The 22,355-nt window shown below is 33.2% G+C and overlaps 6 protein-coding genes and 1 long non-coding RNA gene across 17 annotated transcripts; 4 read left to right on the forward strand and 3 right to left on the reverse strand.

The window, feature by feature from the left end:
- The first annotated feature begins 214 nt into the window (after positions 1–214).
- On the forward strand, positions 215–1,252 carry LOC122575498 (U4/U6.U5 small nuclear ribonucleoprotein 27 kDa protein). Its single transcript, XM_043744521.1, has 3 exons — positions 215–698; positions 767–924; positions 1,000–1,252. Exons 1-3 carry the CDS (start codon positions 580–582, stop codon positions 1,194–1,196), a joined length of 474 nt encoding a protein of 157 aa, XP_043600456.1. The 5' UTR covers positions 215–579; the 3' UTR covers positions 1,197–1,252.
- Positions 1,209–7,680, reverse strand: LOC122575445 (Fanconi anemia group I protein). 6 transcript variants are annotated; one of them, XM_043744379.1, is made up of 22 exons: positions 7,441–7,672; positions 7,064–7,347; positions 6,809–6,976; positions 6,497–6,720; positions 6,214–6,410; positions 6,001–6,137; positions 5,712–5,932; positions 5,289–5,629; positions 5,065–5,197; positions 4,680–4,987; positions 4,407–4,604; positions 3,819–3,976; positions 3,541–3,702; positions 3,324–3,475; positions 3,047–3,252; positions 2,814–2,981; positions 2,557–2,737; positions 2,271–2,487; positions 2,117–2,189; positions 1,875–2,018; positions 1,696–1,794; positions 1,209–1,605 (listed from the first exon to the last, which is right to left on the reverse strand). In XM_043744379.1, exons 1-22 carry the CDS (start codon positions 7,522–7,524, stop codon positions 1,492–1,494), a joined length of 3,969 nt encoding a protein of 1,322 aa, XP_043600314.1. In that variant the 5' UTR covers positions 7,525–7,672; the 3' UTR covers positions 1,209–1,491. The 6 variants fall into 6 exon arrangements, with proteins under 6 accessions (XP_043600314.1, XP_043600313.1, XP_043600315.1 ...); XM_043744378.1 differs by having other exon boundaries at positions 3,541–3,705; XM_043744380.1 differs by having other exon boundaries at positions 2,271–2,737; positions 3,541–3,705; positions 7,064–7,292; positions 7,441–7,680.
- LOC122575513 lies at positions 3,576–4,397 on the forward strand. The gene is made up of 2 exons (XR_006319448.1): positions 3,576–3,831; positions 3,940–4,397. It is a non-coding gene; the product is annotated as an uncharacterized LOC122575513 (long non-coding RNA).
- Positions 7,681–8,372: 692 nt separating the features above from the next.
- Positions 8,373–9,645, forward strand: LOC122575507 (pupal cuticle protein C1B-like). The gene is made up of 3 exons (XM_043744538.1): positions 8,373–8,448; positions 8,517–8,918; positions 9,261–9,645. The coding sequence occupies exons 2-3, from the start codon at positions 8,907–8,909 to the stop codon at positions 9,636–9,638; spliced, it is 390 nt and encodes a 129-aa protein (XP_043600473.1). The 5' UTR covers positions 8,373–8,448; positions 8,517–8,906; the 3' UTR covers positions 9,639–9,645.
- Positions 9,646–9,884: 239 nt separating this feature from the next.
- On the reverse strand, positions 9,885–14,055 carry LOC122575495 (pupal cuticle protein C1B-like). 3 transcript variants are annotated; one of them, XR_006319444.1, is made up of 4 exons: positions 12,545–13,750; positions 11,578–11,941; positions 10,350–10,641; positions 9,885–10,026 (listed from the first exon to the last, which is right to left on the reverse strand). XR_006319444.1 is itself a non-coding variant. In XM_043744517.1 (4 exons), the coding sequence occupies exons 2-4, from the start codon at positions 12,551–12,553 to the stop codon at positions 10,484–10,486; spliced, it is 531 nt and encodes a 176-aa protein (XP_043600452.1). In that variant the 5' UTR covers positions 12,554–12,893; positions 13,884–14,055; the 3' UTR covers positions 10,312–10,483. The 3 variants fall into 3 exon arrangements, 2 of the variants coding, with proteins under 2 accessions (XP_043600452.1, XP_043600451.1); XM_043744517.1 differs by lacking the exon at positions 9,885–10,026 and adding an exon at positions 13,884–14,055 and having other exon boundaries at positions 10,312–10,641; positions 12,545–12,893; XM_043744516.1 differs by lacking the exon at positions 9,885–10,026 and having other exon boundaries at positions 10,312–10,641.
- Positions 14,056–14,483: 428 nt separating this feature from the next.
- On the reverse strand, positions 14,484–20,068 carry LOC122575486. 4 transcript variants are annotated; one of them, XM_043744494.1, is made up of 6 exons: positions 19,917–20,068; positions 19,469–19,560; positions 18,202–18,519; positions 18,059–18,082; positions 16,493–16,779; positions 14,484–16,345 (listed from the first exon to the last, which is right to left on the reverse strand). In XM_043744494.1, the coding sequence occupies exons 3-6, from the start codon at positions 18,282–18,284 to the stop codon at positions 15,750–15,752; spliced, it is 990 nt and encodes a 329-aa protein (XP_043600429.1). In that variant the 5' UTR covers positions 18,285–18,519; positions 19,469–19,560; positions 19,917–20,068; the 3' UTR covers positions 14,484–15,749. The 4 variants fall into 4 exon arrangements, with proteins under 4 accessions (XP_043600429.1, XP_043600428.1, XP_043600430.1 ...); XM_043744493.1 differs by lacking the exon at positions 19,469–19,560 and having other exon boundaries at positions 19,917–20,067; XM_043744495.1 differs by lacking the exons at positions 18,059–18,082; positions 19,469–19,560 and having other exon boundaries at positions 19,917–20,067.
- Positions 20,069–20,922: 854 nt separating this feature from the next.
- Positions 20,923–22,233, forward strand: LOC122575500 (60S ribosomal protein L26). The gene is made up of 4 exons (XM_043744525.1): positions 20,923–21,051; positions 21,324–21,504; positions 21,642–21,782; positions 22,046–22,233. Exons 2-4 carry the CDS (start codon positions 21,337–21,339, stop codon positions 22,181–22,183), a joined length of 447 nt encoding a protein of 148 aa, XP_043600460.1. The 5' UTR covers positions 20,923–21,051; positions 21,324–21,336; the 3' UTR covers positions 22,184–22,233.
- Positions 22,234–22,355: the final 122 nt, after the last annotated feature.

A 22,355-nucleotide genomic window follows, 5' to 3' on the forward strand; every position in this document is an offset into this window, starting at 1 on the left:
ATATCAATAACTGATACATACAAATAATATGTATTATTTCTTAGCTCTTTAAGCCGCTATGAAATAATATGAACTCTATTAATTAATCAATTTTCTGAATAAGCAATTTGGAATGAAAATAATTTAATTCTTCGTATTTTAAGCATGATCAATAATGATTAAATTATATCGATATTATGGATTAACTATATTATGTACGAATACAAACATGGCAATAAATGTCGATGAGTCGTCAGCTATAAAGGACGTCACGAAGCATAATACTGTTTTTTGCTATACATACTAAAAAATCATTTACACCACAAGATATTATTCCTATATTATAATTGGAGATCTTACCTACCATTATTTTGTGTATGATATGAGCATACCAAATATAGATATTATAAGTTATGTAGCATAATATTACAACTGTGTTAAACATAACCTGATATGGTTCAATTTATGTAAACATAACCTCTTCATTATATCAATTATATATTCGATATAAAAACGTACGTGCATATATGAATATGTCCATTCGACAGCCTTTATCACGTTATTATTAAGTTAATTATAAATAATTAAGTAATACGAAGTATGGGACGTAGCCGTACACCTTCACCAGGAAGAAGAAGAGATCGGTCTCGAGATCGTGATCGAGAACGCGAACGAGATAGAGATCGAAGAAGAAGACGTTCTCGTGAAAGAAGAAGAAGGTATTTTCCTATATTTTTCTATTAGACTTAAATGATATAAAGATTGCATGAATTTTAAATAATCCTAGATCCGTTGAACGAGATCGAGTAAAGTCGAGGGATAGAGAAAGAGATCGTGATCGTGAACGGGACAGGCATAGACGTTCATATAGCAGATCTAGATCAAGAGAAAGGGACAGACCTAAACCCAAATTAAAACCCACAACAGAACGTCCTGTGATTACAGGTATGTAAATCTAATATTAGTAAAGCCCGATATAAATTATAAAATAACTGACTGTTTTAAATGAATATCTTGTAGAAGCCGATCTTCAAGGAAAAACACCAGAGGAACAAGAAATGATGAGAATAATGGGCTTTTGTGGTTTTGACACTACTAAAGGCAAAAAAGTTGAAGGGAATGATGTAGGAGCCGTACATGTTATTCTTAAACGAAAGTATAGACAATACATGAACAGAAAAGGAGGATTCAATAGACCATTGGATTTTGTAGCATAAAAATTATAAATGTGATGATTCCATAAAATTCTTTACTATTGATAGAGATTCCTTAACCTGTGCAAGTTCTATTGTTTTCATAAATCTAATCAGAATAATAAGACGAATAATAGTACAAAAAATAGTTTACATAAATGAAAATATAAGTAGACAAAACAAGTGATATAAGTTGACAAAGATAAATCCGTAAAATTTTTCATTTTTAAATTTATTAAACAATTTTTATATAAAAATACTTAAAATACAAGTTTTTTTTAATAATAAGACAGTATTAAATATTTTAATTAATAATGTTTCAATCATCCACCCTGAGTCGTTTGCTTTGAGATGTATCATCATCACTATTGCTGTCACAATCATTCATATTCGATGTTTCACTCTCAGGGTTTTCTGGAGCTTGTGTATTGAGCTATAAAGTTTAGAGATATTCTAGTATTATTACAGTACGGACAATTTTGTGAAAAATAATGTATAATGCAATATCTTTTCTTTTACTTACTAAACTGACATCCATTCCCTCAAGTCCCTCTATCAGTTGTGGATTTTTAATTCTAAAATCTCTCGTTATACTTCGTTTCAAGTAATTTTCTAGCGGTATCTAGATTTATGCGAGTTAAAAATTGTGAATATAAAGAGGAACGAAGAATAAAATATTTAATACTTGTATTTTATACTTACGCCTGTTCTTTTGCCAAGTAGTAATATTTCTTTGTTAAATTGCTCGATTTCATATACTACCCGAGGTATTACTTTGGTTTCTTTTAAAATTTTATTCCTTTGTGCGTATGAATCGGATTTTAATTTCAATTTATTTTGATTTTCCTTCAGAAGATATTTTATGATAAAATAAAATAATGAATAATGATACTGATGACATCGATTTTTATTTATAATGTATGAAAAATTCGAATTCGACATACCTCTACATATGTTACCAAATTATAGAAAGCAGATTTTAATGATTTTCCAGCTATTTGTACCACTTGAATGAATCTATAACCAGTGAGATTTGTCAATTTCGGTAAACGTATAAATCATTAGTTACAAAGTGATATATGTATGTGCAGCACATACTTGACTGCTTGAAACGCTGCATTCTGATCATTCGATTTAGCATAAAAGTATTTTGTAAGATTACCAAGTAAATGATACAAGTATTGCAAATTTTTGAAGGTGAAGTCAGTGGATGGACCTGGTTTGATCAATGTATTAGCTAATGTTTGAAGTGCTTGAGCAAGATAAGATAATTGTCTACATAGATTTCGTTCTTTATCTCTTAAACTGTTATTCCCTGTTAAAACAATATCATTTTTTGTGAATATTATAAAATTTTGATTTGGAATTTCAAATTTATATTTACAAGCTTCATCAATTGTTCCAGGTGCTCTAGCTATAGTGTCTTCTGCCTTTAATCGCATCAATAACCATGAAGCACTATCCAATTTTTGTTTAATGTGACCACTCAAAACATTATAAACTTGTAGTATAGTATCTTCACGTATACTTTTATATGAACCATTTGCTACTAATTCAATTGTTACCTACATTTAGGTAAGGATAACAATCAATTTAAGACATAAACGTTTTGAATATTATGTAACAAAAATTATTACTTACGTTATCAATGTTTCCAGCTTTTTCACATAATTCCATACAAATTTCATTCAATGTATCTCCACATTCTTGACTATGTTTTTCCAAGTTCAAGAAGAATTGTATGATTGTAGGAACAATAGAACTTCGAATATCTTCTACTTGAATAATTTCTTTTATATATTCGAGCATCTTTTTTAGTGAAAAAAGGGATTTATATAAACAAAGAAGATAATTTTCATGAAAGATATACTAACCTCTTCAGAATTGTAATCTTCAAAGTTAATCTTATATGTAAATTGTTCTATTGTTTGTAATAACAGAAGTGATACTTTCTCCCTGTCATCATTGTGTGTTTCTTCTGTAAGAAACTTCTTGAGGTACGACTTCAATGAAAAAATAATTTCTTGTAATTGATAATTGACATTTGTAGATTTTGATTCCTTCTTGGATTGTACTTCAACTTGAAACAGTAAATAAAATTGTGATCTAAATTGTCGAAATAACGTAGTAAACTGTTAGATAAATACATACAAATTGAATTGAGAAATTTTGGCAATTCAGATGAGAGTAATGTACATATACAGCAAGAAATTTCCTTGAAACATTGTAAAGCCAATATAGTTACTTGTTCATCATTTATAAGTGCATCATCCAGATTTTGTACAAAATATTTATAAAGCAATCTAGAAATGATTTCATTATTATTATTATGCTTTTATTGGCACTATTATCCCATTTCAGAACTTACCTCCCAACATCAATATATGTATTTATATAGTTATGATTTTGCAATTGAGAGGTATCCTGTATAAATGACTTTGTGCGTTGCAAGAGTTGTTCACATGTTTGTAATATATAGCAACAAAAGCTGTGGTCTCTTCTAAGTGCAACATCATTTTGAGTAGAAGATCTTCTATTTATGAATTACAATTCATTTTTAAAATAAAAATAAGCAATTTAAAGCCATGGAAACATTCAGAATGGTTTAGTAATTGCAACACTCATTTCAATCATCATGGTACTTACGAAAATAAGAGCGGTAAACTTTGACGAATTACATCCAAATCCATAATAGTATTTGGTATTTTGATATTATTTGATTTAGCCGGCTTTTTAGTTGTATTATTGGGATCTCTGTCCTTTTTAGATTTATTACCATCACTCTTTTTCGTTTTTGTGGATTGCTAGACAAATTCATAGCGAATGTCATGATTTTTAATACAACAGCTAAGTAAATAAAATCCAAATACAGAAATCAAGAGCACATGGTAAAAGAGTAGGGGATTAGTATAGGAGAGATAATCAGTAAGAAAGGAAACAATAAGGGCATAGACTGGATGAGAAAATTGAAAAACAAGAAAAACGAAAGAGCGAAGAGAGGGGAATATCTAGCAAAGGAGGTAAAGATTTATGCAACAGATAATAGACATATATAATAGTTAAGTGTTACATGGTAGACAGTAGAAAAGGGATAGTAAAATAAGGGTAGCATAAGGTTGTGTGTGTAAACTGAGAATGCAAGACAATAAGGAGAATAATTTTGTTGTAAACCGAGTTCCTTTTACGGCCATGAAGCTAAAATAAACTATATTATGTAAAGAAAAATTATTCTACCTTTTTAATAAAGTCTATCAAACGTGTATATCCTTTGAACAAATTGTTAGTATCATGAGAGCTTTCCTCATTCCCTTTCGACCATTCTCCAATTTGAAATGCCATTAAAGCCTCATATATCCCAATGACCATACCAAGATTCTTTAACTTGATCTCTGACTTTGGAAAGTCTCCATGAAGTAAGTCAGTTCCAGGTTCCTAAAATTATTGAGGTTTACTTTTACATTGACATATCAACGCCACTTTCTATATTGGCGTCTAAATTTTAATTACCAAATTTAAATGCTCCAATTCTGTAATTGCCATTTTCCTACACAGTGATTTCAAAATATCATGTAATTTTTCAAGAGTATGTGTATTTTTTACAACTGTATTAATATATGTCTTTTGTAACGTAAATATCAATTGAGCAATAGGTTCTTGTAATACTACTTCCACTCCATGGACATCTGTACACAATTCCAATTTTACAGGTGGCAAGGCACTATCATCTGTATGAAGATATAGATTCAAATGTGAAAGGAGCATGTCTACTAGAATTTCTGTTATTTCGGGATTTTTGATCACAGTACCATACAGGCCTAAAAACGTAATTGAGATTAAGAAAATGGCAATATCAAACAACAAATTGTTGGTCGTTCAAACAAATCTTCCATACCTTCGTACAAGTGTAATCTGGTTTCATACTCATAAGTAAAGGTCTTTTTTAATATATCCGATATTTCATAATATAAAGTTTTATCGCAGTATGTCACCGATTTTCCTCGTTGCGAATTATACTCCAAAGTTACCTAGATCGAGTGATAAAAATTGTAAAATTTTTTTCATAAAGATAAGTGGAAGTAGTTTCTTTCCATTTTTATTTATGATCTTTATATATACCTGAGTTAATGTTGACTTAGAACTAGCGCTCATTGAATCATTAAATTGACTAAGTCTAAAGCTAAGTTGAGAATGCATGTTTGTATATTTTAACATTTCAAGATATCCTGTCACAGCTGTTTGTCGTTTTAATGCACCTTTCCTGTAAAGAGCTTTTCTCAAAGTCAATAAAAGGTTTTCTCGTATATTTGGTGAAACACGTGCCAATGGAAAAATAGCATACAAAACTTGATTAGCAACTGTAGGGTGTAAAAATAACAATCGTTCGAGGATAGTTATAATCCAGACTTGATGATCCAAAACAACTATTGACAATTCATGGCACATATACTTTAAACAATCTAGAAAACATTTATTTTAAGTAGGATTAAAGAATAGAGTCACATTTGATGCAATTCTCTGAGAATATTATTGCCTTTTTACCTGTATAGTGTGTTGTCGGCATACCACCTGCTACTATTTTATTAATTAACTCTTGTAACACAATAGGAACTGTCTCATGACGTTTCTTAATTATTTCTCGTATTATTTCGGATCCAATACGCCACATAGCTGTTGCATTATTTTTGGATTTTTGATCAGCATTCATTAACGTAAAAGCTAAATTTGTAAGTCCCCTTAGTACTAAATGACGATCTTTATTGCTGTAAAATTAAAATTAGACAGTAAAATAAAGCGTATATGTGAAAAAAGAAATATTAATTGAATTGACCTGCTATTAATGACTTGTCGAATAATCCCAATTATATTGCAAGGTGTAGGTAAAAGTTGTCTCATCCATGCACTGTTTTGTCGTTTTTCTTCTTCTAGGCTATTATTAACCACAGCCAGTCTTAATATCTCAAATATCTGTTAAGAATATTTTACGTCAGAATAATAAAGTAAAAATACAAATTTTTGATTTCATACTAAAAATTTTTACTACCTGATCTTCATATATTGTAGAAACTGACATCAGTACAGAGAGCATAAAGGGTTGTAGTACGTATTCTGGGGCATGAGACACATGTTTAAGGAAACGGATAAAATCTTTCATGTTTTCATGATTTAACTGAGCAGCTTGGTACACATGATACAAAACAGTGCTTTCAATGTCTTGTACCTCTTTTAAATTAATTATATCTATAAATATCCATATAAAAACAAAAATGGTAATTAGAAACTTATGCAATGAATATACACAGATTTTAGTTACATATTTTACATACCAATATTTTCAAGACTATTACTGTCATCAGACAAACTTGTTTTTGAATAACATAACTCAAAGTATTTGGACAAGGCGTTCAAAAGCTTCCTATTATCTTGATTTGGACATAATTTTAATGTCTGATATGTGAATGAGGGTACTTGATCCAGAGGGAGATTTGGAAGAGCAGAACATAATGTCCTCAAAACCTCATTACGATCTGTTTTATCTAGTACCATATCCCTTTACATGGGTAAAATCAAATAACTCTTTTATCTCTAAAATTTCATATACGTAAGATTCAATCATATAGACACAAAAAGTCAGTTACCCAAACATTTTTGCCAAAGATGGTAAAAGATTGACGTTCCAATGATAATTACATATGGCTTTAATAATTAGTGATTTATATTCAGTTCCAGAAACTTCAGCATCTGCATGAACAATATATTTTTCATTTTCCAGTGCCTCCAGTAATGCAGGTAATAAATCCTTCCAACTGAAAAATGAAGAAAGTGGTTTGAAAAACTTTCATGCAGGAAGAAAAAGAAGAGAAGAAAATGGAAGCAAAAACAAATTGCTATACCTGCATAGCCCATTATCATTATTGCGAATATTTGTGAGACAGAAGTCAACAAGTTTGACAAGATGTTGCTTTGAATAGCTTGGCAAGTCAGAAATTATTCGGCTAACGATCGCATTTGCCTGCCCTAGAGATATGTTTGTTTCCTCCAAATTTTTTAACGTAGATTCAATCACTTTTCGTCGCTTAGTTTGACAGGCTTCAGAATTGGAAAATGCTTGCAGAAGGTCATCTAATGTTTTTATTCCATTCGATTTACAAATACTGCTATGTATTAATCGCGTAAGCTAATGAAATTACATTTTAATCTTAAATGTTACCACCATATACGTCAGTCATAAAATCATAAGTTATAGTTGAAATGGAATATTTATGATTACCTGTTCCACGCTCGATTCTTGAACAAATGCGCATATTTCTGATTTATTGCCACGTTCTCTCAATTTTTCAAACCGTTGACTCATATTTCGATATTTTAGATCTATTTGTCGCTTTTACCTTTCTTATTCAGAATAAATTTAATATAATTCACGGAATTTTCAATTTCTTCGTTACTGATTGACTTCAATCTATCAAGAATGTAAGATTTCAAATCGTTGTAGAATACAAACACATGTGCGCGAGTATTATATTATTCACAAGTTCGACGAAGCTTCGTATAGAGGCCGTATCTTCAGAGATGTATATCTCTGATATTTGATATTTAAAGAAAAAAAAGGCGGGAAACGTCTTTCACTCAATAATTAACCTATTGTACATGTTAGTTTGAAATATTCGTAACGTTTCTGACAATTAGTATTAACTGCTATTGTATATTTGGTTAAGATGGAAGAAGATTACATGTTTAGTATTAGCAGAAAGGAGTATTAGGAATTATAACGGCTCTAATTCAACGCGTGAAATTAACATTCATTCACCACTGTAGCTTAAAACGTGGAATTTTGACTGTTTCGCAACTCTAATACAGATTAATTTTACTCACTAGTAACGATAATACAAAATCGCGACTTCCCCGATATGGAGCCTATCAGCCAAAACACAAACTACTACTCAACTACTACTCCAATTTCGCTATGAATTTTCGCTATTCCAAATAACTTACAAGTTTAACAATTTCATAGAAATTTATGTATAAAATGTAACAGGTTGAAAATTATAATATATGTGATTTGGGAAGTAGAAGCTGTATAAAATATTTAATTTGATTTGTAAACAGCGTTGCAATTGCCCCTTATCAAATAAACAGAATTTTCATCGAAATTATTTTCTATAAATATATCTTCTATAAAAATATACTTTGTCTGAGACGTACAGAGACGAAGCGTATTTTGTAATCATGTCGTTTTATGTAAAAAAATAGAAAGGATTTTTTCTGAGGTAAACGATAGGTACATTTTTCGAAAGTGAGAACAATGACTGTTCGAATGATACGCTATCATTTATATCGGTATTTCAGATTTCAAGCAGAGGTTTGGCAAGAGGATAAAATGATAGAATAAATGGATCGCGGTCATTTTTTTCTCTGACGGCAACCAGTCGAAGGTTTTGGATTTTTAGTCCAAGGTCGGAGGGGGATAAGTTAACGATATATTATTGAAAGAGTGAAAAAGAGAAAAAGGAGATTCGGGCGTGGCAGAGAAAAGTATACAAACGATTACGCATGTTCCTATGGCGAAAGTCTTTTTCGGTGCTCGTTCGAAACACGCCCTTGTACCCCACCTGATTTCGCGTATCTCATTCACCTAACCGAACCGGACTATATAAGATTTCGGCTACCAAAGGATCAGCACGCACTTGCTTTCGTACATTGTTAGCGAATCGACCAAGGTTCTCTTTCAGACTCACAATGTTCTCGAAGGTAAGCGATGCAGAATAATTTGTTACGTACATCGAAATTGTATCATACGACTCTGCGCTATACTTGAAATATATCTCACGTGTATTCCAAATGTGACTCAACTCAAACGAGTGGAAATTATTTGCAAGTTTACAAACAAAACTATTCATTAATTATTTTTGTAATTTTGCATTCTCAGGTTTTGAGGTTCTCTTTTGTCTGCCTCTTTGTTCCGATCTTGTTCTAACACAGGATTGAATTATTTGGGAGTCGCAGAAATTTTTGAAATACACGTGTAATATACTTGAAACAAAGGAAGATGATAGCTTATCGTTGAGCTAATTTTGTTCCTTTCTTTTTCAGATCATAGTACTCGCTTGCATTCTTGCCATGAGCAACGCCGGTATCTTGGCACCAGCTGGACAATATACTCTGACCCCTGCGGCTTTAACGTCGACATCGGACAATATTCTTCGCAGCTCGGGAAATCTCGCACAAATTGCGACCCAATCGAAGACAATTTCCACCCCATTCTCGAGCACTAGCAGATCCGACATTCGCGTAACCAACCCGGCCATCTATGCTCACACTGCTCCAGTGGCATACGCCGCAGCCCACGCACCTTTGGCAGCACCCTTGGCAGCACCCGTGAGCCCACTCCTTGGCGTCGCTTATTCTCCAGCGGTGGCTGTTTCGCACATGGCCTACAGCAGCCCCATCGGTGTCTCTTACTCCTGGTAATCGTTTCTCCTTCTGAGTTTCTTGGACCGTTGCTCTGACAATCATTTGGAATAACTTTCATCGCACTATGTTTGTACTAAAAATTTCTTTTACTTTCTATTTATTAAATACAATATGTATTGAAACGTAACAAGTTGCGCCTTATATTTTCCTTCCCCCTCCGCCGTTAATTTCATATTTGTTAGGTATTCTCGGCTAGCGTTAATTCTGTTATATCTTGCTAGATGTTCGCTATATCTTCTATTGAACGAGAATACACATAGTACGTAAATCGAAGAATCCATTGCAATCATACAACAATGTTCAGATATATGATTACCACTTGGCATAGGTCTATTCCCACGAAGTAATCGCTATTATCTGACTTGGATTCGCGAATACGTTAGGCCTGAAAATGAATATTGAAAAAGAACGAGTGAGACAGAGCGCAGTGCATCTCAGAATTTCTACAATATGTATACATATGAGCGCACTATGTACTTCTAGGAAATAGAAGTTAATTTAATTATAATCATATCATTTTGATATCATCTTCATCGTAAAATACTCGATAGTCTTGACTAAAACGATTTCAGAAATCATAAAACTCAACGTGAAACGTTCCTGTTATGAGCTCGATTGAAACGATGAGAACGAGCGAACAAGAGTACGAATTTGGTCTCCGAGCTTCGTATAGAGTTACGATTGATTTATTGAATATTCGATTATTACATTCTGTGACAAAGTTGATCGTTTAGGTAGTAAAAACGATTCGCCATCGACACGAATGTCTGAACGTGTTTCATAATCGGTCGTGGTTTTAGTCGAGTCCTCCGCCGCTTCGTAGTGGTTCCAGCGTGTGGACCTTAAAGAACCTTGACGGCTCCTAATCCCTGCAAAGCTCCAAGCCCGTTAAGCCCCAGAGGAGTTAAACCAGCGGTGAGAGCGGGTGCAGCTCCGATTGCAGTGGTCAGTCCAGGTGCGAGAAGCGCAGGAGCGGCAACAGCTGCTGTAGCCACTGGAGCTGAAATCATCGCACGAAACAATCGTAATAATCAAATTCTACAATCGAATCAGAGTCAAAAGTTAAAGAATCGTTCAAGCGATCGGCATACTAGTGTTCGCCTCGTTAGCGAACAATGACACGCCACTGTTCGTTTTCAACTTGAGCTTCTACTTATACGCCTATTCGTTAAATAATTGACCGCACGAAATACACGCGAGACGATATTACTTCACTATATCGTACGACGAAGCATGGTACGCTTAGTATATTAATAGTACGTATCAGGTTGAGTAATAAAATAAAGTTCATTCGCTTGTTTCTTACAAGAGTGCATAGACACGTTGCTATATTCCTACAAAATCTACGTATCCGATCAAGCAATGATTTGTAAATATACTATCTTTCGTAAAAAATTCAGGTGCACGTACGTCTACGTTCTTCGTAAGAGACGAATGAACTTGTTACTCAAGTCGATATATGTATAAGTAATAAGACAAAACGAAAGACAAAAAAGGAAGTGGAAACTAAGGAAGAAAGAAGAAAACAATAAAAAGAAGATATGAAAGGTATGAAACATGTAAGGAATTATGGCAACAACTGAAACGATAAAAAGGAAAATGAACACGAGAAAAGCGGACTAATAAAATATCGATTCTAAGGCATAAAGGAAGCGTGCCGGCAAGCGAATGCCAAGCGCCCGATTTCCTCGCGACATCGTCGAGTCGACCGCCGTCTGATATTCGACTATATTCTAATCGTTAAGTACGTTGCGGTTAGAAAAGGTCGTGTAAAGGTGCACGCGTGTGATACGTATAAGGTAGCGTCGCTGTACAGTGACGCACTATCGATATATGTAATATATGTAGCGATCTAACGTATAGGCTAAGTTCAACTAAGTTGTGGATGTTAGAGAGTTACAATTTAATTGTAAATTGGCACCCATTAATCAGGTACCTGCAAGAGCGGTATTTGCGACCGCAACTACCGGCGCGGGCACAGCGGTCGCCGTCACGATTCCAGGATTGTTAACGCGCACGTCCGCTTTCCTGACGCTACTGAACGGCGTATCTACGCTCTTCGCGTAGGCCGATATGGCACCTAAGTTACCGATACCCCGTATCACGTTAGAGGTCGATGTTGCGATAGTTGGTACGGCGAGCGCGGCTGTGGGCAGGGGAAGGGCTGCTGCAGTGGACAGAGGAAGAGCCGCTGCTGCCGCTGGCTGCACCGCGACCGCTGCGGGCGCGGTTGCGAGCAAACCACCGCCGATCACGCCAGCTTGTCCAACCGCCAGCAAGCAACCACAAATCACCAAGAACTGAAAAACAAAGGTTAATTTTCCCTTTCTCTTTTTCTCTTCTTTTTCGCTGCGTCACTCTCTGTTTCATTTTCATTGCGCTTTTCCTTCTTACTCGGCGACTTTGTTCTCCGATTTGTCGCTTTGCTTAAAACTTTGTTTGGACGTAAGAAGATTCCAGAATCGAAATGGTACAATGAAGTTAAGTATCTTATACGAAAACTACAGGGAAAGAAAACGATGAATCATTTCAGTGCACCGTCATGCCAACATTGTTTTTTCATTCGGTTTCGAAGTTAAACGGCGGGCTTTTTCAGACTCTTCGTAACATTAGAGGCGTCGCTTGATATGGTAAGAGATTGAAAGATATCCAGATATCGTTTGTCTCGACAGTTCCGTTTCTTACAAAGAAAACTTCTTGTAGTTTAAGATTATAAAAAATATATGATACTACTTAAACTTTATTTTAAACGAATTTGCGAAGCGCACTTTTGTGAAAAGCTCATTGTATCAGTAAATTCTGTTGGACAAATTTTTTACTAAATTATCAGAACCAGATCGAAAATTGTGGCAATTAATTCGCGGACCATCGCGTGTGTCGGCGTATATGAATCTTTTACTTACTCTAAACATGATGATGATAGGTAGGAGCTGCTTTCTTCACCGATTGGAAACAACAAACGAATTGAATGCATCTAGTGGATTTGTCAGCCTATTTATACGTAACCTCTTGTAATCCTGTCCAGATAGTTAACTTGAAACATTTTTTCACCAAAAACTTGGTATCAAGTGTCCGTCGACCAAAGACCAGCGTATTGCATAGAAGGTTTGCAACGAACCGGCATTGCAACACATACATATGGCTAGAGAAAATTTGATATCGTAAAACTCAAGTAGCAGATTGCACTGTGATCTTTCTGAAGAAGATTTTTGCTATTCGACTAGCACGAAACCAAATCGATAACCAAACCACCTGTAAGACAAAGAAATGGGGAAGGTGGAATGAAAAATATTAATTAAACGCGTTAGAGAACGCGTTAAATGTGTGTTATAACAAAACACCGATATGTAAATATACACCGATTGAAAAGTAAAAAACAGACAGATACCCTGCGCAATTACTCAATGTGAATGTATCTCAAATTGCAACCGATATGTCTTGGTATCCAGGTATACTATAGAATTACAGTTTAGCCATCGTATAAAGAATCGTAGGTTTGACAAATATCGTGTAAAATATACATGGATAATAGCGAACTATTGAAAAGATTGTTGTAATCTTTATGGCTGATGATTAGCGGTTCGTGTCTCAATCTATTGATTAGGGTTAGGTTGCATTCAGGATCGTATATACAATATCACTGTTAGAAAATTCAAACTGACTTTAATGCTATTCATTCGTCGTTCTTTCCAAATTTCAAAGACGTTCAAGTCAACCCTGCTACGATCCTCGAATATATACGTATACACTACGCCAAAAAATGAAAAGATCTTTAAATTTTGATCGAAAACTTTCAAACTCGATATTTGAACCACTGTAACTTTGTCAATAAGAATCGTACAATACTCTACTTGGGCTCGTTTCAAAGGACGAATCGTCTACTTTCACGCCCTTAAATGTTAATTTTGTCGAAGATTTTTTTTTGTTGCGAAATAGAGTAGGAAATTAAAGTTACTTGTTTCCCTTTACAAATTTTAATTTCGTATTATTTAGTAGTACATATGTACTTTTGTATGATTACAAAAATTTTATACTGTGAAAATAAAACGAAGAACCCGACCAAAGGCACTTTATTGGGAAATAATGTGTCAATACTTTTTGTAACACCTGTGCGCATTTCAATGTATACTAGAAAGAACTGATGCTACAATGAATAAAACTCAAGAATCAATTATTTCGTTCTAACATACCCTACTGCATGTATAAAGATGTAAAGTATTTTGTCTATTTCAATTAAGTTACCTTGTCTTGAATCCGTTAATAAAGTTATATTTGATTCCAAGTAATTTGGAAAAAATTCAGCGAAAACGTGAATGTAAGTAGCTTCGCAAGATCAAAAATAACAAAAATGGGAAACGAGGGCGTGGAGAGTAGAAGGGGTAGAAGGCGACGCAACGGAAAGAATAAACAAGTACAAAGTGAGAGGGAACGCGATCAGACGACCACTGCCGGTTGCAGTTGTTACGCAATTGACATTGGCAAATTGTAACAGAACAAGCACGGCCAAGAACTTCGAGATTTCATAAGCACGCCGGAGGCGAAGGAGTGTATTATAATTTGGTAAGATGACGTAGCAAAATGACTTGTTCGTTTTCTAATCTAAATCTTTAGCCATTAATGATTTATATGTATCTCCCGCGTTCAACATGATAATCACAATTTCTAATAAAAGGAATAACGAAATTGTTGTATTGTTTTGTAACTTCGACAAATAGTTATAAATCATATCTTATACCGTGAAATATAAGGATAATAATATCTACATAAAAACATATTTAATTAGAGAAAGTATTTTAATAAACTGGTTTTAACAGATTCGGTCGCGTCGAAGAAGTGAAAACATTATCGATACAATAGGTTTTATTTATTTATTATTTCTCTGTAAAATACAGTAGAACATATTCTTGTTAATAACACATACTAACAATTTGTTGGCTGATTGTACTGCAACAGCATACGAGGTGATTCCCGTAATATATCATTAACACCAATAATGTCACCGCTTGTCATATCGATTACATAGATCGTACATATGGATAGAGTTACCTAACAATTCTCCATCTCAAGCTGTAGGAATGTCGGGAATAATATGCCGAGATCATTAATTAATAATTCCACCATTTTTTACATTATCCTAACAAGTTAATTGATACTATAATTTTCATATTCGAATAGACCTCATGTTCTCGAATGCGTAATAAAAGCATCTCCATTTCAGTGTTTCAGTATGTTTGTTAACAATTATGTTATCGCGATCGAAAAATATTATATTACTATCAATGAACTATTTACTCGGTACTACACGATAGTCATTATTTTCAAAACATCCACAGACTTCGCGCACTGTAATTTGTATATATTTGTACATGTTTCATTTTATCTATTTTTTTTTAAAACATAGGCTTTTCGAACAATGGTCAACGTTCAAGTAATTTTATTTTTTCCAAGATTACTTGCATTCTATAAGTATAAAAAATAATATATAAACGTATACATATGACATAACATTTTCCCCTACTTCACTTTTTTTTCTTCTCTAAAAATTAAAGATGAAACATCTTGAGTAATTAGTTAAGTTTGTCAAGTGATGGGTCATTTAAAAATAATTTTTATGTTTCGTTTTTACGGAATATAAGTACCTCCCCCCGCTCCTCGAGGCTTTATAAGAAAACCATAGTTTTCAATACATGAGTATTTCATTTTGTATTCCTGATCTATGTCATCATCATTATGATAGGATTCCACTATTAAAGAAAGACTATTAAAGAAAGAACATTTTTGTTTAACAACATTAATTAAAAGCCGAAAAAATAGAAAAAAGAAAGAATAGGCACAAATACGTTATTAAATATTAATTGTACTAACTATAATAAGCACATTGTTAAGAATACATGAAAAGTAAAGAGCAAAAAGTTGTTCCTCTTCTTCGTGTATTTTTCGTTTTATCAATGCGTTCATTCGTTGACTTTAAAAAACTCAGAAAGTGACGATAATATATATATATATATTCCTATCGTGCTTTTCTTCTAAAAAATCCTTCTTTCCGAATTAATCACTATTAATCAACTAAGCTTAAGATGTAAACCAATAACAATTTACTACATTGGTTTACATTGATGTTGGGGACCAGAAATTCATTTCTCTTAATTGCGATGATTTTGCTCGAAATGCATTTGGGTAGGCAGCTGATTTTTCTGATTTCTCATCGCTTCCTACATATGTAAGATTTTGCGACGAAATGGATTTCTTCCGAGCAAGCGATCTAAGTGGAGCAGTTGCGGCTTCGATGTTTGCTTCGTCCTCTTCTTCTTCGATCTTGCCAGTAACGAATTCCCTAGATTGTCCGAAGATGCTTGCCAAGATCCAACCTCCCTGATATTTCTCGCGATCAAGAAGGGATGCTCCTGCAAAGTATCGATTCGAAGAAACACGACGACGAGCCTTAGGCGAACCGCTTGGACTGCCTGATGGCGAAGCGACTGGAGTGACTGGTAAAGATTTGCTTCCTCTTCTGGGTTGACTGGCGGCCTGCTCGGCCGAAATAGTCTCGTGAAATTTGTTAGACATCATCTGATTAGCTACAAGAACAATTGACTTTCCACAAAGTGCTGGCTCGCCGTGAAATCCATCATCTACTCCCTGTGATTTTGTAATCTTCGTATTATCGGTCAGTAATACCTTCGGACTTGATTTAATTCCGTTTTCTAGGAGCAAAATTAAAAACATTGAATCACAAAGAGTAAGAAAGAAATTTTACTTGTTATTCGTTGTTTCAGTCGTAATAATGAAAAGACAATTCGTATAATTACTAGCTGCACAAAGAGTGCATGCAACAGTCAATTGTAAATTACCTTTGTTCGCTGTTGAAGTTGATGGTATAAACGGTTGACAAGGTAAGGGATGCTTGCTGAAATCAATTTCCTTATTTTTTTTCTTCTTCTCAATAAACTGTTGTTGTTGCGTATCCTGTACTTTCACATTATTCGTTGATGAAGTAATATTTTGTTCGCCAAAAACTTCGTCAATCGGCCGATATTCTTGCGAAACCAATGATCGATTTTGTGTCTTCGGATATCGTATGTAAAAGAAGTTGTCGTCGTGAGATGGTGGACTAAACGTGGTGTCGTTGAAATCACAACTGCATAAAAGAGAAAGGACGAGAAGTTGGTAATTACACGTTGCAAAGGAAGAAAGTAAGGTTAATGAAGCAAACAAGGGTATGCTACTCGATAAATAAAGGCTCTTCGACTGATGGTCTTTTGTTAGAAGATTCTTTCAGCTTTAGATATCTTCTTACCATTGATATATTGTTCTCTTTACTACCAACAGTTCGTCTATAAATTTCTAAGTCCTATAGCGATGCGTTTCTTGGAATGCTAACTCGTCAACTAATTCAACGAATAATTCAATGCCTGACATAAGTATTTTGTTGAATTCGATACTACTCATAACATGCGTGAACAAACAATCGTTATTTAATCCGATGTTTTAATGTAAATCGACATAGATCTACCAGAGAGAATAAGAAAAGAGTATAACAACCGTTATGTACCGCACACAGTAAACTATACGAGGTCGCACTACTCTTGCGAAGAGTGTCTTGAGTCTAAGAATAGCGGGCACAATGCCCATGCGATTAACTGCTTATTCGTGTAGTATCACGCGTTAGCCAAATTTCATGTATAAATATTTCTTATCGTTTATTAAATGTATGAATTGAACATCCAAGACTTAAACAATGCGAATCTCTTGTTCTATGTGAATGATTATAATATATTCAGTGATTAATTTTGAGATCAACTCTTCCATAAAACTTAGTAAAAGGAAAAATTAGTTCACCTGACCGGATCATTTCTGTCAATTACGATTAGTAAAAGTAACTTAACTTTGAAAATACAACACAGAATAATTTAAACGATTTTAATTAAAAAATAATAATAATTATTCCGAGTAAAAAATTTGTTTATGGCATGCACCGGTTTTTTTTACAATGTAACAATTTCTTGTTTGTAACATCATTTGAGAGTTAAGCATATTTGCAACATCTAAATTTGTTTTTAATCAATTGTTTTTCTATTTTATACACTAGGCTATGATTATAATGAATGTGTTTTCTGATGAAAGAACATTCTGACAGACACATGATAACAGTCAAATATATACATGCATTCTTATAAGAATAGCTACATTGTTCCTCAAATATTAGATTCATCAAAATACACATCCATTATCATAAATCATAGACTTAGTTTTACGTGAAAGTAGATAAAAACCAACCGCCGGCTTGGCAACACAATTTTTGCATAACAAATATATTTGACGGTCATATTAAGAGGGTTAATGCTAAATCTACTCGTATTCAGTATTTATGGATTCACAGAGATGCCCTGCCAGCAATCTAAAAAATTGCCTCTTACCATTGCAATTGGTTTAAATTTCTTCTATATTCAGCAAAGAACAATGCTATGTTAAGGCATCACAAGCCTGCAACTCAGTACAAGTCGTAGTTTAACAACCTTACAGCACTTCAATTCTACAGAGGATTTGAAAAGAAACGAACCTATTCTTGGTTTGGCCTTTGATCCACTGTGGCAAAGATATTCCAACGTTGAGTAATCTATCTTCTTGTTTCGTGGAGCCCATTTTTATAATTCGTCAAACTTTCCCTTTCTTTCGAATTGAATCCAATAAAAAATAAGATTTGGTTCCGTTTAAGCTTGCCTATATCTTTTTTTTCTCTTTTTTTTCTTTTAATAGATCACAACTTGAAACATTGGATTCAAAAGATATCCAAAAGTTCAAAGTCGTAATCTTTTAACAATTTTACATAAAAAAACAAATTCTCCTAAAGGATTGACCTGCACGTTGTTTTACTGACCTAGAACATGAATAAAATGATGGATGGGCGTGTTTGATTATGCATGATTAAATTTGATTTTATTAACCCCTTAGCCTACACGCTATTTGCCGATCGCGCGAGCCATAGCAGACAAGAAGTTCGGTCGCGCGCCGTGCCATTCATCTATTCAGCCGTGTGCCCGAACTGGCGCAAAATGTATACTTCTTATGACAAGTATATTTAGGGGCTACAAAAGGAATTGTGAAATAATGAACAACGTTTAAGGACAAATAGTGTTTTTAAGACGTCTAGGGCGTAATGATGATCAATTGATCAGTTAACAAAAACAATTTATTATTTCAAAGTGGATAATAAGTCACTAGCAATTTGTAAATTACCACGAGTCAGACACGTGGGTTCCGTTTATGGCACAAATTCTTTATCACGCGTCAGACTCGTGAGTTCCGTTTATGGCACAAATTCTTTAGTATCCCTTACAACGAGTCTCCCTCGACGTTATAGGCTAAGGGGTTAAGCATTTTTCCATTCTAGATATGGTCTACTTAAATGCATTGAAAGAAGAAAAAACACATTATATTTCATGATTAGACCGCTCATTTTGTTGCAAATTCATATTTTTAAGAACATGATTAAAAAAATAGCATCTTAGTAAAAAATTGTTTTATGTATTAAATATTATAAAAAGCACTATATATACTTTGTATATTTTATACATTTCTTCATCTTATGTATGTCCATTTTACGCAATTTTATACTTTCAGATTCTCTAGAAATGAGGAGGGAGATGAAATGACTCATTATTTATAATATTCGACCCGTCTAAACATAACTTTGATTATTCCAAAGATATATTTGTAAAAAATATCAATTCACTAATGGTTTCCTATTTATATACTCTTTTATCTTTGCTTTTGTTGGACTTGTATTTATTTTTGCGATTAACTAGTAGTATATTCTACATACATACGTTTTTGTATTCTTTCTCTGTCTCTGTCTCTTTCTTTCTTTCTTGCTCCCCCGTTCCCCTCAAGAGTATATTTTTGTTATAAATTACAACGTCTATAAGGATATCGACATTAAAGTATTTCTTTACAAAAAGGCAAATCATTTTGTTTTGTATTATCTGCTAAGACAGATAATCAGGGTATTTCGAAAGCAATGGCAAAAAATGTAAACACAAAAAAGTAATCGAAACAATACCAAGAAATAAAAAAAGAGAAAGAATAAAATTCATAACGACAAAAATTTACTTAATTTGATAAATATAAAAAAGATAATTATTTTTATAGTCTCTACTATATTACGTTCCTCGTGCTTATTCATTAGAGTATATCACTTTCAAAATTGAAGTACGAGTATAAACAGACACGCTTCACTCAACAAAACAGCAATATGTATATTGATCGATTACTTACTCGATTTTTATGATATTTTGAATGTTTTTGTACATTTAATAACCCCATAACGGCAATATTTTTGCAGAGCTTCGGAATATCGTGACTGACGAACAGCTAACCACCATTTGCTACGGCAGAAACTCGTATAATGTATTAAGCTTCGTTATGCCGAAGTACCAGCTACTTTATCTAATGGAAAACTCCTATTCGTGGACAAATGAAAATTAACTAGGCTAACAAAAGGAACTAGGAAAAATGAAGAGAAACAATATTGACGTTGTTATTGAAAACACTAACGGGAAATCGCATTGTTTCTTTTTATTACATATTCAAATTTAATTTATTACATATATATATATATTGTTGCGTGGTCATTTCAAGATTTGGGGAATTTAGGGTGATTGAAACCCGTGGAGTGCTGAAGCACTCTGCTCGCGTTACAACTTCAAAAAATTCCAAAACTAATTTGATGTTTAAATGAAGAAATACATAACAACAAAGATTAACTTGCATATTTTATATTTAAAACTGAATATTTCTAAAAGATTGACTGCTTTAACAGGATTTGATTTTTAATGAAATTTACTTAGACACTGAGCTCGACATGACAGTCCTAACGATTCAACGATTCTGATGATTCTTTCTTTTTGCATCGTAGAGTGGCTCATTTATCTGCTCGGATTTATACGACAATCTACGATGAATTTGTTATCCAATAGGACAAATTCTCATTAACTAACGCTAATAGACATTATTTTGATTGGAGTTTACAATATCAGAGAGAGAGCGATTTATGCCTTGGCATAAATTATATTCTTTTCCATGGTAGCGAAAGATATCTATGAAAGATAGATACGAAATTTGAGACTGATCATAATTGTTACTGATAAATAATTTTGACATTTAATCTATTAATAGATGAAATTTATTAATTTGTTAAATAACTATTGTTCGTTACCTCAGCTACGCTGCTGTACAGTTAAATTCACGGAACCATAAACATGTTAAAACTTTAAGACGAGTTTACAACAATGTTACTATGTGTGAACTGGGAGTGAGATAGATTTTCACTAGATTATACAGATAAATTTGTATTTCTTTCGTGCCGAACAAGCGTTCTTCCGGTTGGGGCTACTGAGTTGGGCTGTTGTCGGTAAGTTCATTGAAATAAGAATCGATTTCAATCGTACTTAAAAAAATAATCTCGGCAGAAATTTTATATTAAAATCATGTTACTCTTTCTCTAATATATAAATATGAATATCTTTATGTTTTGAAAACGAATAATAATTTTAGTTGAAATAGTGACAGTAACTAACCTATAACTGTTTGTTATTTACATTTAACATACCACATGATTTTACTACGAGCTATCATAATTGTACTTTATTATAATTAATACAGAGTTATATTTTGCATGCACAGGTAACCAACAACAATGAAATTCAATAAACTTGTTTCTTCTTCACGCCGAAAAAACCGAAAGAGGCATTTCACGGCACCTTCTCACATTCGGAGGAGACTTATGTCAGCTCCTCTTTCCAAAGAACTTCGGCAAAAATATAACGTTCGTTCTATGCCAATTCGTAAAGATGATGAAGTTCAGGTAGAATAATATTTTATAAATCGTTTGAAGATTGAAAAGTGTTTATATTAAATGTGATAAAACATATTAAGAATAAGTAAGTAATTATTTTATAGAACCTCATTCATTAAACATTTTTGTTTATTTATTGTTTAAAGGTTGTTCGTGGGCATTATAAAGGCCAACAAGTTGGAAAAGTTGTTCAAGTGTACAGGAAAAAGTTTGTTATTTACATAGAAAGAATTCAACGTGAAAAAGCTAACACTGCTAATGTATATGTTGGTATCGACCCATCCAAGGTAGGTACAGCTATTTTTTTGTATTGTTTTGGTATATATGTATTATTAAATTTTGATAAATGATGAACTAAACCATTCACATAGATCAAAGCACAAAGCTTGTTGGTTTCGTTGATATACAAGGGTTCTCCTTTATGTCTATGAATTTGACTTGTTTAGCTTTTTTACTGCAGAAAAGTTGGCACTGATATTATAAAACCACCTTCTTTTTCTGGTTAAAAAATATTTACTGTTTTCTAATTTAAATTTTCTGTGATTTACAGACAGTGATTGTAAAATTAAAGATGGACAAGGATCGTAAGAAGATTATTGACAGGAGGAGTAAAGGTAGGCTTGCAGCATTAGGCAAGGATAAAGGAAAATATACCGAAGACTCAACTGCAGCCATGGAAACTTCATAAATTTAAGTCAATTTCATTTATAAAGTTAAATAAAAACATTAATATTAGAATCTGTGTGTAATATTCCTTTTACTCATTTAATTCTCTTAGTCATACATTAAAAGGTGTTTTAGAATTTAAATACCTTATTTATATTTATAGCATAAAATACAAGTATAAAAGCAAATGTTTG

Source organism: Bombus pyrosoma, linkage group LG15 (assembly GCF_014825855.1).
Source record: "Bombus pyrosoma isolate SC7728 linkage group LG15, ASM1482585v1, whole genome shotgun sequence".
NCBI lineage: Eukaryota > Metazoa > Arthropoda > Insecta > Hymenoptera > Apidae > Bombus > Bombus pyrosoma.

What these genes read in the sequence shown, in the direction of transcription:
- LOC122575495 (XM_043744517.1), bottom strand. An exon ending in CGCAAATACCGCTCTTGCAG is followed by an intron (nt 10,642 to 11,577) that starts GTACCTGATTAA and finishes CGATGATTTCAG; the next exon opens with CTCCAGTGGCTACAGCAGCT.
- LOC122575500 (XM_043744525.1), top strand. Translation starts at nt 21,337, where the DNA reads ATGAAATTCAATAAACTTGTTTCTTCTTCACGCCGAAAAAACCGAAAG. An exon ending in GTAAAGATGATGAAGTTCAG is followed by an intron (nt 21,505 to 21,641) that starts GTAGAATAATAT and finishes TATTGTTTAAAG; the next exon opens with GTTGTTCGTGGGCATTATAA. An exon ending in TTGGTATCGACCCATCCAAG is followed by an intron (nt 21,783 to 22,045) that starts GTAGGTACAGCT and finishes TGTGATTTACAG; the next exon opens with ACAGTGATTGTAAAATTAAA.
- LOC122575445 (XM_043744376.1), bottom strand. Translation starts at nt 7,524, where the DNA reads ATGAGTCAACGGTTTGAAAAATTGAGAGAACGTGGCAATAAATCAGAA. An exon ending in CGACAAGTCATTAATAGCAG is followed by an intron (nt 5,933 to 6,000) that starts GTCAATTCAATT and finishes TTAATTTTACAG; the next exon opens with CAATAAAGATCGTCATTTAG. An exon ending in TACTTGGCAAAAGAACAGGC is followed by an intron (nt 1,795 to 1,874) that starts GTAAGTATAAAA and finishes GCATAAATCTAG; the next exon opens with ATACCGCTAGAAAATTACTT.
- LOC122575486 (XM_043744494.1), bottom strand. Translation starts at nt 18,284, where the DNA reads ATGGGCTCCACGAAACAAGAAGATAGATTACTCAACGTTGGAATATCT. An exon ending in AAAGGCCAAACCAAGAATAG is followed by an intron (nt 18,083 to 18,201) that starts GTTCGTTTCTTT and finishes TGCTGAATATAG; the next exon opens with AAGAAATTTAAACCAATTGC. An exon ending in AACTTCAACAGCGAACAAAG is followed by an intron (nt 16,346 to 16,492) that starts GTAATTTACAAT and finishes TTTTGCTCCTAG; the next exon opens with AAAACGGAATTAAATCAAGT.
- LOC122575498 (XM_043744521.1), top strand. Translation starts at nt 580, where the DNA reads ATGGGACGTAGCCGTACACCTTCACCAGGAAGAAGAAGAGATCGGTCT. An exon ending in TCTCGTGAAAGAAGAAGAAG is followed by an intron (nt 699 to 766) that starts GTATTTTCCTAT and finishes AAATAATCCTAG; the next exon opens with ATCCGTTGAACGAGATCGAG. An exon ending in AGAACGTCCTGTGATTACAG is followed by an intron (nt 925 to 999) that starts GTATGTAAATCT and finishes AATATCTTGTAG; the next exon opens with AAGCCGATCTTCAAGGAAAA.